The 14,541-nt window shown below is 38.1% G+C and overlaps 1 protein-coding gene across 1 annotated transcript; it reads left to right on the forward strand.

The window, feature by feature from the left end:
* The first annotated feature begins 1,595 nt into the window (after nt 1-1,595).
* On the forward strand, nt 1,596-13,818 carry LOC140229212 (phosducin-like protein 3). The gene is made up of 6 exons (XM_072309483.1): nt 1,596-1,797; nt 3,376-3,500; nt 6,257-6,371; nt 7,280-7,413; nt 9,634-9,710; nt 10,655-13,818. Exons 1-6 carry the CDS (start codon nt 1,699-1,701, stop codon nt 10,750-10,752), a joined length of 648 nt encoding a protein of 215 aa, XP_072165584.1. The 5' UTR covers nt 1,596-1,698; the 3' UTR covers nt 10,753-13,818.
* The last annotated feature ends 723 nt before the right edge of the window (nt 13,819-14,541 follow it).

Consider the following 14,541-nt stretch of genomic DNA (forward strand, 5'->3'; position numbering starts at 1 on the left):
TACCCAATTAAGATTCTCTGGTGAATGTTTGGGTCATGAGGTCAAAGGTCAAAGGTCAAAAGGTCAGGGTAAAATACATAAAATTTCACTATTTCCACCATATCTATTGAATGCCTGAAGAGATTTTCTTGAAACTTAGTGTATACATGTATTACCCAATTAAGATTCTCTGGTGAAAGTTTGGGTCATGAGGTCAAAGGTCAAAGGTCAAAAGGTGAGGGTCAAATACATAAAATTTTACTATTTCCACCATATCTATTGAATGCCTGAAGATATTTTCTTGAAACTTAGTGTATACATGTATTACCCAATTAAGATTCTCTGGTGAAAGTTTGGGTCATGAGGTCAAAGGTCAAAGGTCAAAGGTCAAGTAAAAATATTAAAACTTCTTTTTTTTTCTCCGTACCTTGGAAAATTGTTCAAGGTATCTTCATGGAACATAGTATATACGTGTACTGACTGGAAGTGATTATCTAGAGAATGTAGGGTTCATGGGGTCAAAGGTCAGGGGTCAAAGGTCAAGTGCAAGACTTCAAAATTTTACTATTACCCTCATATTTATGCAATGCCAGCAGGGTTATTTTTTTACACTTGGTGTATGCGTGTGTAACCTAATAGAAATTCTCTGGAAAGTTTTTTTTTTCTCTCTCTTTTTGCCTCAAAGGTCAAAAGGTCAAAGATCAAGTGAAAGTGCTGAACTAACTTTTTCCTCCATATCTCGGAAGTGGCTCAAGTTACCTTGAAACTTAGTATATATTATGCATGTTCTACCTGAAAGCAATTATCTTATGAATATTAGGGTCAAGGGCCAGATGAAAATGGTAACAATTTACTATTCAATTCAGAAATTGCACTTTTTCTCCACACCTCTACCTTGAAAATTACTCAATGCCTAAATGTATGAATGGGTCAAAGTCAAGTTAAAGTCCTTAAATCCCTAGATACATACTCTCCTATTCATCCAATTAAACCTACGTCAAGGAAGGTGAACATTCAACACATTTTGTGACAAACTTGTCATTCCAATATTTTGCCAATTTTGTGAAAATGTAATCACACAGTGTCCACATGTACTATCTAGACCTATTGGGAAAATCATGCATTATGGCGGAGGCATACCAGTCGCCAAAGCGACATTTCTAGTTTTTTTTTGTATCCCGCTCAAAGAGAATAGTGGTACAGGGTTATAAAATCTCTTTGATCCCGCTAATCCCGCGAATCCCACCGTACACGAAACGACTTTCGGTCGCACAACTGACAGACTTTGGATCCGAGATAAATCTTTACACCCTCTGAATAAACACTTTTGTTTATTTCAGATCAGAAATGCTTAGTCGTGCGAGTGTACGTGTTCGTGTGCACCCGATTGCAAGGTGGGTACCGTACCGAGCAAGCTGTTGTTGTCTAGTAACCGTGCATTATTAGGTCCATCAAGTTGATGATTATCCTGCCTGCTGTGGGACGCCATGCCTCGACCCTACTTGTGATGCTGGGTATTTTTGCAGCCAACGTTTAATTCAACACCCGTGTTACACCCAATCCAGTATCTTATTTTCCAGGGCACTTGTAGTTGTTCTTATTCAGCAGCAGGGAAATAGATTCTACCTCTGTGCCGGTAGTCAGCTACCTCAGTCCCATTTGTGTCATTTCCTGTGGTGTACCCGTGCACAACTGTGTAACACAAGATCAAGAATCAAGATGGCTACAAACACTGATGTAGGGGATCATGCAGGTGGCTCCGGGTACATTGGGCGAGATACAAATACAGATGGCGATGACGGTTTCGTTGATGAAGATGTAAGTCTTGTGTAGTACATTCTATTAGTACAGTTTATAGCCCGAGTTTAACCAGGCTGCAGACGCTAGGTGTGCATTTGACCGACAAGTAGGCCTATACAAGCAGACATGTGCAGATGTGACTGTCTAAGGCGAAAACTTCTCATTTATAATAACGACATTTGCTGGGTCAGTTGTTAGCTTCTTAGACAGACACCATTAGACAGACACCATTGATACATGCACCATTGCGACGGTTTCAACCGTTGTGGTGGAAACGCAACTTCGACCCAGTTCCCCCCCCCCCCCCCCCCCCCCCCCGCATAAAAATGGTTATTATTATTTTTTCCAGCTTGGTTTTCAAACCAATGTGGAAAAAATATAGAGATCTACACAGGATTAATCAGTAAACATTTTGACTCGCCTCTTCCACTGTTTCCTCCTGTTTTCTGGTTGTTTCCTCCACTTCTTTGCAGCACTCCCCAATTCATTGCCGTCTTCATTTGAAAAATGACTGCACGAACGTCTACGTCAAGCCAAATGCTCCATACAATCGCTATATCGGTACACGAATATGTTTATTGACTAAAGTACTAGTAAGTTGTTCGAGCACTAAATTTAACTTCGTAATATTGTGAATGAGCATTATTAACTTCGTAATATTGTGAATGAGCATTTTCTTGCTCATTCACAATATTACGAAGTTAAATTTAGCGCTCGAACAACTTACTAGTACTTTAGTCAATAAACACAAGTGTACCGATATAGCGATTGTATGGAGCATTTGGCTTGCCGTAGACGTTCATGCGGTCATTTTTCAAACGAAGGCGGCGATGAATTGGGGAGCACTGCAAAGAAGTGGAGGAAACAACCAGAAAACAGGAGGAAACAGTGGAAGAGGTGAGTCAAAATGTTTACTGATTAATCCTGTATATATTTTTTCCAGATTGGTTTGAAAACCAAGCTGGAAAAAATAATAATAACCATTTTTATGCGGGGGGAACTGGGTCGAAGTTGCGTTTCCACCACAACGGTGGAAACCGTCGCAATGGCGTATGTATCAATGGTGTCTGTCTAAGAAGCGAACAACTGACCCAGCAAATGTCATTATTATATATGAGAAGTTTTTTGCCTTCGTAAAGACATGTTGTCGGTCAAGGTGTCATGGAACTTTTTTTTTTAATCACTGCTCCCAAAGGTAAACAGGACCTTTAAACTAGATGATAGGCAAAGAGATCTAAAATAGTCTAAATAGAGCTTTAGAGATAGAACTCTACTTCTAAATAAATGAATATAAAACTACTTTTGAAAATGCTTGCAGTTGCAAAAGAAACAAGACTTAAATCATCCTTTTGTCATGAGTTGTGCCTTCTGGCTTGTGCTCTACAAACACCATGGTTTTTAAACTGTGTGATAGTTATGATGCTATTTAGACAATTACCAACAGTTAGACTGAAATCTGCCTAGCGGTTGGAAACATTGCAAGCTTCAGTAGAAAGACAAAACAATGTGAGACACAAATGACCAATTACATTGTACTAGATGCATACTGTACAAGACAAGTATCCTGGTCTCCTCTCTCAATATCATGCTCTTCAGGAGCTGTTTGACCAGCTTGAGAATGAGGATATTCCTGCAAGTATCCGTGAGGCCAGAATGAATCAACTAAAGCGGGAGGTGGATGCAGCTAAGGCCATACAGGAGCAAGGGTTGGGGCTGTACAGGTAAGAGCCATCTACATTTTATAATCATTTACTGTATAAGCTGTTACTTATTTATTTATTTATTTATTTATTTTTTTGTGTGTAGGTATTTTCATGATTGGGGATGGCAGAGACATTTTTGCGAGGTGTTGTTTTCGGGGTTGTGACACTAAGGCTATCTTTAAGTGTCTGATGTCTGTCTGTTCATGATATGTTTGTTTGTTGTTAAATTGTTGATTCACAATATTCGTGAAAATTAAACTCTGTGAAATCAACAGTATTTAAATGTATGCAGCATTGAAACAGCTGCTGCACTTTTTTGAAAGAAAACACAAGACTCCATGCATTCTGAGTGCCAAAGTCAACAAGAAAACCTACCACTATCATCACTGCTTATGGGAGGTGCTGGTAATGATTTTTTTTTTTTTTTTTTTTTTTTTTTTTTTTTGGTGATGTAGGCATTAAATAATGGATATAAAACAGAAATGATGGAAAAATGTATTTTTTTAACATGTTATTTTGAATTTTTCACACAAGTTTTACCTGTAGTAACATACATCATCAGTTTGCAAACTCAAATTTTGGGTTCTGGGAAGGGTCAGAGTAGCTTGGGCTATAAAGGTTATGATTGTGTAATAGAATTGTAGGGTACTGTTTGTGATCATTGTAACTTTCATTGAGAGATGTACAATGTGTGATGTGAGATGATGTGTACATGTATTGTCATGATTACTGTCCAAATATCAATGGAAAAAAAAAAATCACAGTGTATGTCCCATATCATAAACCACTAAAAGATGAATGAATGAATGAATGAATGAATGAATGAATAAATGAGAGACACAATGATGTGCATCAGGTGTGTCGGCTTGTGCCGAAAGGGTGGGTTGGGTGGTGGCGCGTCGCGTTAATGGAAACACCACCCTTCGTCCAAAGCCCCCCCGGTTTTGCCGAAAGGGTGCGTTGGGAGCGTTGGGTCGCGTCGCGTTGACTGGAACCCCACCCTTCGTCCAAAGCCCCCCCCGGTTTTGCCGAAAGGGTGCGTTGGTACTTTTTCTCATGTAATATTAAAAGACGAGTTTTTAATTCATATTTAACCTTCAAACAACCATTTCAAAGAGGCTATCGTCCGGATCGGTTTCTAAGCGCACAGTAGGGAAGAGACGGAAGTTGGTCTAATTTCATTTTGTATTAAGCGCATTACAAATGTAATGTATTATTATTATTATTATTACTATTATTATCGGTTTACACTCTATTACCACTTGGTCTACAGCCAGTTGGTCTAATAGACTGTTTAATATCAGTTGGTCTAATAACCAGTTGGTCTAGTCATCATTTCGTCCATCAATTACTGTTTGGTCTAATTGTTATTTAGTTTAATTACTATTGGTCTACAGTCAATTCGTCTGATAATAGCCATTTGGTCTATTTTTTATCTAACACCACTTTGTATCATCAAATACCGATTTGGTCTATCATGAGTTGGTCTAATTCCATTTCGTCTAATCATCAAATGGTCTAAAATAAAACCAAATTATTTTGTCAAATATAAATTTGGTGTATACATCATTAATTTTGGTCCATTGCCCAGTTGGTCTAGCCTCTGTCTATCATCATTTAGTCTACACCCATTTAGTCTAATAACGATTTGATCTTATTGTCTGGGCTATTTTTTTTTTTTTTTTTTTGGGGGGGGGGCTTTTTATTGATGTGTACACCAAATTTATATTGGATAAATTTGGTTTCATTTTAGACAATTTGATGATTAGACGAAATGGAATTAGACCAACTCATAATAGACCAAAAATAGACCAAATGGCTATTTTTAGACGAATTGACTGTAGACCAAATAGTAATTGAACCAAATAACAATTAGACCAAACAGTAATTGGACGAAATGATGACTAGACCAACTGGTTATTAGACCAACTGATATTAAACAGTCTATTAGACCAACTGGCTGTAGACCAGGTGGTAATAGAGTGTAAACCAATCCGGACGATAGCCTCTTTGAAATGGTTGTTTGAAGGTTAAATATAAATTTAGAAGTCGTCTTTTAATATTACATGAGAAAAAGTACCAACGCACCCTTTCGGCAAAACCGGGGGGGGGGCTTTGGACGAAGGGTGGGGTTCCAGTCAACGCGACGCGACCCAACGCTCCCAACGCACCCTTTCGGCAAAACCGGGGGGGCTTTGGACGAAGGGTGGTGTTCCCATTAACGCGACGCGCCACCACCCAACCCACCCTTTCGGCACAAGCCAGGTGTGTCAGCTGTAATATACATTTGGCAAAGACAGAGAAACAAAACTCGGACTGTTCTCTTTGGTGTCTGGGCGGCAACTATGTACTTTATTTTTGCACAACATGGGTGATTACATAACTCGGCGAGTATCATACAAGTGTATACCATCGTGGGGCAAAGGGGGTTGGTGACAGAGGAAATAGAATGAACACAGGTGGGTGTGCTTGTGGGAGGTAATGAGTCATGTTGGCGAGGTCCCAGAACGGAATGTAAATGGCGGTTCAATAGGAAATAAAACTTAGGTTGTGATTGTGAAATGGAAGCATGAGATGGTACATAATTTTTGCATACACAGTAGTCAGTCCATTCAGTCTCCAGAAGTTTGTCTGTCAGTCTTTGGCCCAAATTCACAAATTCACAAATTCTGAGCTTAAAATAAGTGAACAGTTGTGACAATGAATTGGGAACATGCATTGTGAGTAATGACTCAATTGTTTACTCTTTTACACCAATCTTATTCTTTCAACAGTGAAATAGAGAAGGAGGAGGATGTGTTGAAACAGACCACCAGCATTCCACGCATCATAATCCATTTTTACCACACAGACTTCAGGAGGTGTAGCATTATGGATAAGCATTTAAAGGTAATCTATTAGTGAATGGAATCCAAGTAATGCTTGAAGTTAAATGAATTCTTTCCCATGTGTTGCAAAGAAAATAGATAGATAGATAGATAGATAGATAGATAGATAGATAGATAGATAAATGAATAAATGAATAGATACATAGATAAGTAAATAAATAAATAAATAAATGAATAAATCAAATAAAATGAAATAAAGAAAAGCATGCAAAAGTCACATTGAGAAGTTTTCCTGTTCGTTTTCATCCAAAATTGGAATGTTCAACTTCAGATGAGAGTTCCATGATTATTTAACAAAATAAAAAAAGTGCAAAATATGATATTATACAACACCTATTTAGAATGTAGCTCTCCGATTGGTCGATTGCCCGTCACGTGACATTTAGTGAAAAGTTCCATCGCACGCTCTGGCTGTCAGCCATGCAATTTTGTTTGAGCAAAATGTTCCATTGTACGGCTCTGATGTCACAATAAACAAACACACTCAACAATGACAAGCGCGCTTACAAGTGCGTATTTTTGTCACTCATTTTGTAAACAACTTTGTTTCGCATTTTGTGCCTACGTACACGGTGACTGCGACTGTGAGGCTACTCATTCGTCTTTCACAGAAAATGGTTGCCATTTCTGTGCTAAATTCAAGAATCTGTGAGTACCAAATCTGTTGACGTTCGAGGTGTTGTATAAAACAAATAGTGTATGGTTTTTACTCGTGCAATGGAACCAGATTTCGCACTCGGTGAAAGATGAGGCGCACTTTTCAACTCGGCTTCACCTCGTTGAAAAGAGCACCTCTATCTTTCACCTCTTGCGAAATCTTGTACCATCGCACTCGTGACCATTCACTATTTGTATAACATTTACTTACATGAAAATGTACTAATTCATGAAGTATGTCTGAACTTTCAGGTGTTGGTGCAAAAGTATCTGGACGTCAAGTTCTGCCGGGTGTGTGTGGATATTGTCCCCTTCTTCATTCAGAAGCTTCAGATACAGGTCCTTCCAGCTGTTTTGTGCTTTATTGATGGAATCGTTGTTGACAGGTAGGAAGTTGATTGATTAAAAAGTCATTCATATCTAATAATGATTTGCTGTGTTCCCTGCTGAACAGAAACCAGGTTCTAATCATTCACTTGATTTAGTCAGAAATTATGGGGTCAAATGAGCCTAAAATTTATCACAAACTTAATACTTGATGACAGCATGAGGCAATAGACTGGATACAAAGATTTGTCAGTCACTCTGATCAAGAAATGTGTGCAAATCAATCAATTAACTACAGTCACTGAAACAAAGATCTAGAAGACAGGTACAGTACTTGTATATTCATGAAACAAGTCAACCTGGGCATTACTGTGGTGAACATAAGATGTCCATTCTTTCCATTAAAACAAACAAAAAGAGAGGTATTAATCAAGTAATAGTGGAGACTGAAAGTCTACTTTGTTGTAAATGGGCTTCTAATATATTTGAAAGAGCAAATTTCTAGTGAAAAGAGTGAATCTTCAGTCTACTAGCTGTTGTAGAGTTTTGCACATTGAAAATCAAGTATCAAAAATGTCTTATGTCAGGAAGCAAGGAAGCAGGGTTATGTGGCGTCTGATCTTAATTATGAAACAACTTTACTCTTGTCTTTAAACATGTGGAATTCAATGAGCGACCTGATGAAAGTCGTCACGTAATTAATTTTGATGACGTAATTAGTATATTTGGCCAAAGATTAGCTTGTGATCAAATATCCCAGTGCATGTACCTTAACCCTATTCTAACTGGGTTATTTGAGACCAAGTTTTTACCGTGGGGGGGGGGGGGGGGGTCAATTTGACCCCCCTTCAGATCTCGGCCACCGATCGCGTGATAGCCGCGGAATTTTGCCTAAAGATAGAGTTGGATGTCAACTACAAGATTACATGGTCATACAATAGAAAAATATTTCCTTTCTATTTTCAATAAATTAATTATGCAAATTTGTGCTTGAAATCATATTTTCACCTATAACTCCATCAAAAAGACTGAAGGATTGCTAAATTTTTGTGTCAGAATTCCTCAAGACATATCAAACAATTTTCATGTAAAAAGATAGCGCAATCAAAATCAATTTCTTTTGTTTTTTATTGTTTTGTTAATTTCTTATGTATTTTACTGTTTTTTCGACCTTTTGTTTTCTATTGTTTTTTGCCAAAATTTGTTGCAGGCTTTTTTTCAGGCTTATCTACACTAGAATTGATTAATTTCAATGGTTAAAAGTTGAAATAATCTAATTTATATCAATTGAACCAAAAAACACAATTTGCATTGGATTTGGACACGATATCATGAATTTGAGCTGTTTTCGGGTTGACATGCATATGCAAAACATTACATAACTTCAGAACGGTGTACCCAGACGTCGCAAATTTGGTCTCAAAATTTGCGGGAGACTTCAATGAAAAAAGTCGTGAAACGAAGCGGCAAAATCTTTGCACGTTGCGGAATCGTGGCGCGAAACATCGAGGGGGGGTCAATTTGACCCCCCCAGTTAGAATAGGGTTAATAGTGATAGCTAGAGTGCTGTTTAGAGTGCCTAAGGATGTGTTAACTTTTCTCCAGTGTGTATTAGTACCAGACATTTTTATGCACTGTTAATTCAAGAGTGATATATATATATATATATATATATATATATGTGTGTGTGTGTGTGTGTGTGTGTCTGTGTCTGTGTATATATATATATACACTGTATGGCTTATGATGATGGCAGTTCTTAGGGTAATATGAGCCATTGGTCTGAAGGTGACATTTGTGCAGTTTTCTTTAGTCTTTAAAAACATTTTGTGTTGGATAGAAAACATGTTAACAGTATGTACATATAATACAGTAACTCAGGTACTTGCAAAAACTGGACTCTCTCTATGTAGTTGTTGCTGAGGGAATTTAGTTATATTGATAGCATTCACATAGTTAATTATAAAACAAGATGCAACCAGATGCATTGGTTTGAATTCTACATACAAGTGTATTTATATCATTGTTGTTCTTGTGAATAATTATGCATATATGTAGGACCTACCTGTAAACTTCATTATGGCAAGAATAACATGGTAAGTAATCTGGGAGTCCAAATCTAAGAATCTTCCCTTGTAACAGCCCACCTTCAAAAGGAGAAGGTTATGGAATTACTATGACCAGCAGGTCTTCCATACCACCCCAAATGAGCATGTTTTGTATTATGTACTGTCAGTAAATGAATATGGACAGGATGTGTGCTATGCTTGTATCATCAGAATTGTGGGATTCGATGAGCTTGGAAACACAGATAACTTCACCACGCCGACACTAGAGAAGAGAATGTCAAAATCTGGTGAGTCAAGTCTTTGTTGTAGCCACAATGTTTGGTGTTGAGAATTCCTGAAAAAAAGGGAAAAAAAAATCTATACTAATTGATATATGAAGGAATGTCAAACCACTGCGATATCTAAAAATGTTGATGTGAAAATAATTTGATTTTGTACATGTGTGTGTGTGAATACATGTATGTTGTGGCACCATTGAAGCAGAAATTATATGCTAGGAGCAAAGTGATGAAGATGAGCAAGAATATGACCTTTCCTTGATGATCACTCTCCCCTGTGGTCTTGATAGAATGACTCATCTTCTCATTACTCAGTCATTTTTAGTACTACAGCTGTACCCACTATTCAGTGATATATACATTGGAATAGTGTACCAATTCAGTGCATCCATGTCTGATAATTTTGTACAATAACATAACCTTTCAGTATGTTTTTGATTAGTAGAACTGCTTTGTCACATGCAGAAGGTAGCATCTTATCTAAGTTCAGCAAGATTCTGTCCACATACAGTCAAATCTGTCTATAGTGGTCACTTAAGGGAGATGAAAAAAGTGGCTGTTATAGACTGGGTTGTTAACATGGCTTTTCTCTTGAGGGAATTGTAACAGTGGTCGCATAAGGCAGGTGGCTACTAAGGCAGGTTTGACCATATTAACTAATGTTACAATGTAACTTCCTTGTCATATCTTGCCAACAATACAATAGCATTAATGAATTGATGTTTTTAGGTAGTGCATGTGTATTATGCACTGTGATTTCACCATATTAGAAATCAGCATTTGAAAAAGCTGTTGCACTTTTAGTGTAAATTTCATGGAAGGTGAAATAAAAGGTGACAGTTTGCATGGCAGGTACACTTACATAGCACAGCTGTTGTTGCGTGAATGCTTCATGGAATTATACACTGATACCATACCTGATACACTATACTGCTCTATGTATTCATTTACAGGAATCATCAAATTACAAGATAGCGTCAGCTCCAGCAATAAGACCATTTTTGGCTTTGACAAGAGCAGAGGAGATGACAGCAGCGACGAGGACTTTTGATGACTGCCATGCTGTCAGCCTCTTTGCCCCTCTTCCAGTTCTTGTGCTGCTGTATAATAATACCATGAATTGACTCATGGTTAAGTACTGTATAGGCAAATGTGCTCTGGAAAGATACATGTATGTGTGGTACACTATGTTCTCAAACTTGGCCATTGGGATCATTCATTTTTCGATGCGTTTTGTCTGTTGTGTGTGAGCTTTATACATTTTTAACTTAATATTGAAAACCCCATGATGGATTTTCACCAAACTTGGCACGTAGCATCCCAAGGGTGATTGGATCTCAATGTGTTCAAATGGGTATAATGCTCCCCCACCACGCACTTCCCCTTGCAGTGTATTGCAAGAGAATATACAAATGGAAGCCATGCCCCCTGGAGACCCCCAAAGCCCCCCAAGTTTGCTAAGTTCTTCCTATGTAATACTCTGTGTAAATACGTGGAAGGTGGACTAAAGCTAGTTCCACTGGGTCTTTTGATTTACATTTACCTGGTAAATGATGTTTATCAATGAGTGTCTGCCAAGTTTTAACATAAATGCCTGGCACTTGATGTTTGGAAAGGTTTTGTTTTTGGTATGACAACAGGTACTGTGTATGGTATGGTATGGCCCAATGTTTCTCCGAAAAAGGTAAATATATGATACAGTGCACTCCCATTATAACAAACATGGTTATGATGAAATTCCTGTTTACAACAGAAGTAAAAATTAAGGCCGCAACATTATCCACTCTATGCATTTTTATTGTTTATTTGCTCAGTTATAACGAAATTTTGATATAACGGAAGAGAACTGCCGGGCCCAAGGACTTCGTTTAACGGGAGTCCACTTTACACATGGTTCACAAAATGAGCTCATTACATTTGCATGTAATACTGTATATTAAGTCTATTGATCAGGAAGCCTAGGTGGTAATATATTTGCCTGGCATATGATGTTTGGAAAGATTTTGCAATTAGGGCAACAGGTATATTGTATAAGCTAGGTATACATTCTCAATATTGAGTATGAAGTAACTCTTCTAAGCTATATGACAATGTTCCCTGCAAAGGTACATGCATGATATAATAAGGAGTTTTAGATTTTCGCGACGGGAACGTTCAGAGGAAAAAAACATGTTCTGCGCATGCGCAGAATCATGAATCAAAATTGATCTATTTATAGCTCGCGTCATATGAGTTTCACTACGCATTCTGTGCTAATTTTACATCCGCTCAGTTCACAACGTAGAGAGCTACTTCATGCACGGATTATATGGGGGCCCCATTTTATTTTTTATAGGTTGCATCCTAGGGTAATATGAAGCTACTTTCAGCATGACGCAGGGAGAGAGGAGAACGTCCAACACACTCGTCGTCTCAAACGTCTGCGCCACAAATCTAAAGCTCCCTAATGTTTCAGATGAGCTCGTATTGCATTTAAATGAAGTTGAATGTATTTATTATGCAGAGGATGTTCGTTAGGGGAGTCAATTTACCTGAGTCTTGATGCTTGGGAAGATATGCTTTTGTTATGGCAGCAGGTTCATTGTGTGAGCTTGGTATTCTCAACATCTAGAACATGTAGCATGAAGCATGGACCTAGTACACATGGACATACATCGCTCGTTTATTAATTCAAACACCTGTTTCTGTCAAAAGCATCACAAAAGCATTTTAAACATACTTACCTGCTTTGATCTCATCATGACCGCCGACAGCCAGCCTGGATAAAACAAGACGGCTTTTTGAGAAATTAACAAACTACATGCGCAGAAGAATATAACTCTATCACATCAAGAAAAATGCATGTGCAGTTGTAGTGTATATTGGTAAATCATCGCCCAGCTAATTTCATTTGCGAAATGCACGTACTTTACTCGAGGAAGCAAATATTTTTACAGACTGATTGTGATTTGTAACCTAATTTTCCCCATTTTTCGCACATTGTTTCAGAGTAAACATGGACAGTAACGGTAGACGACATGTATGTCTTACTATTAACTCTTTATGTGCCACGTTCGCACGTCCGACTCAGTCGACTGCGTGCCAACTTCGCATATTCTGCTCAAACGCACTAATCCGCCTAATCCGATCGATAAATCGCCAAATGCCGCGGTACAATGAAAGCTTTTCTCACGCTTCCATTCCTCTCACATATAGCTTGCATTTCATGTGGTGAATATCTGTCAACAGGTGTTCTCTCCTGGATTTGAGAGTAATTTCTAAGTTTTTTGTCATTTTTTTTTTTTTTTGCGTGCAAAAGTCATGCCTTTGCAGTAATGTAACTACTGGTCATGTGAAAGAAAAACAATCATAGATTTGTCGTACAATAATACATCAAAGCAAAGCTTGGCATTTGACATTTTCTCGACAACTTTACTCGCTATTTGCCCCAGCTCAACAGAAATCTAAAGAAGTTAAATAGACATGAAAAACAGAATGTTTTCTCAAAGCATGAAACCGTTAGTGTCTCAGAATTATGTGGCACAAAGGGGGTTTCCACCATGGCACATTAAGAGTTAAGCAACATTGCATGCGTGTCCACAAGTGTCCACTTCAGTAACTTTGGGACACAAAATTTGTCATATTTTGAGGTTTGCTACTCCCCATCATTGGTGTTGATTCAAAGCCAGTTGAGTCTGAAAAGACTCCTCTACCAAAGAAGACCGAAATGGGGGAAATGCTTCTTTTGTCAGTGACGATGCACAATTACACAATAATGTCATTGTCCACAATAATGTCATTGTCCAAACATCTGACTGTACTCAGATGCACATAATCAGGTGGCAGTAGTGATGATGGGACCAAAGAAAGTCCTGCGTTCGTCGTCCTTATGTGTTGTAGGTCCATGCATGAAGTAACTGTTCGCATGGTACGGAACAGTGTTCTCTGGAAAGATACACGTATGTACTGTATGATATACCTGGTTCTCAAAAAATGAGCTGTTTTTACATTCGAATTATTTTATTCAAGCAGAGTATGTGTATAATGCCAGGTCATGATAGATTTACCTGACACTTGATGTTATGAAAGGGTTTTCTTTTGTTATGGCAACAGGAAATTTGTGCTCTTTCTTTTTTACAACCAACTTCCCTATTTCATTTTGTTTCCTTCTTGTGTACTCATGTGCATGCATGGGAGGGGGGGGGGGAGTTGTGTGAAGGTGCTTGTGGATATTGTGTATATCAGTGTGTGTGTGTGGGGGGGGGGGGGGGTCCCAGTAGAGGTAACGGTTATGTACATGTAGTAAATTTATCAAAGACTCAGTCTATGTTTAGGAGTGGGAGCATGTGTGGGTGTTTTGAAGACTGCTGAGCTTACTTGAATATAAAATTGTAACTCCTCCTTATTACTCTGCATTACTTTATTGCAGAATCAGCTCCTGTATTGTGGATATGGCTGCCATAGTGTGTGTCATGTCATGCCATGATATCCAGTTCTTATTTTGGGTTTATGGGGATTGGGGAAGGTATAGGGGCCAGGTAATTATTGTTTTTTGTTTTTGTTTTTAAAGCAAATCCCAAGTTATGGTATGTACATGTACAGTGTACATATTTATTAAAGGACAAGTTCACCTTCATAAACATAAGGATTGAGAGAATGCAGCAATATTAGTAGAACACATTAGTGAAAGTTTGAGGAAAATTGGACAATCGATGCAAAAGTTATGAATTTGTACAATTTTTGTGTTGGAGCCGCTGGATGAGGAGACTACTAAGGCTCGTGATGTCATATGAGTACAACCGTACAAAGAAAATGTAAAGAAAATTCAACATATTTTCACTTTTTTCACGTAATAAAAGAG

This window comes from Diadema setosum, chromosome 5, assembly GCF_964275005.1.
Source record: "Diadema setosum chromosome 5, eeDiaSeto1, whole genome shotgun sequence".
Lineage (NCBI taxonomy): Eukaryota > Metazoa > Echinodermata > Echinoidea > Diadematoida > Diadematidae > Diadema > Diadema setosum.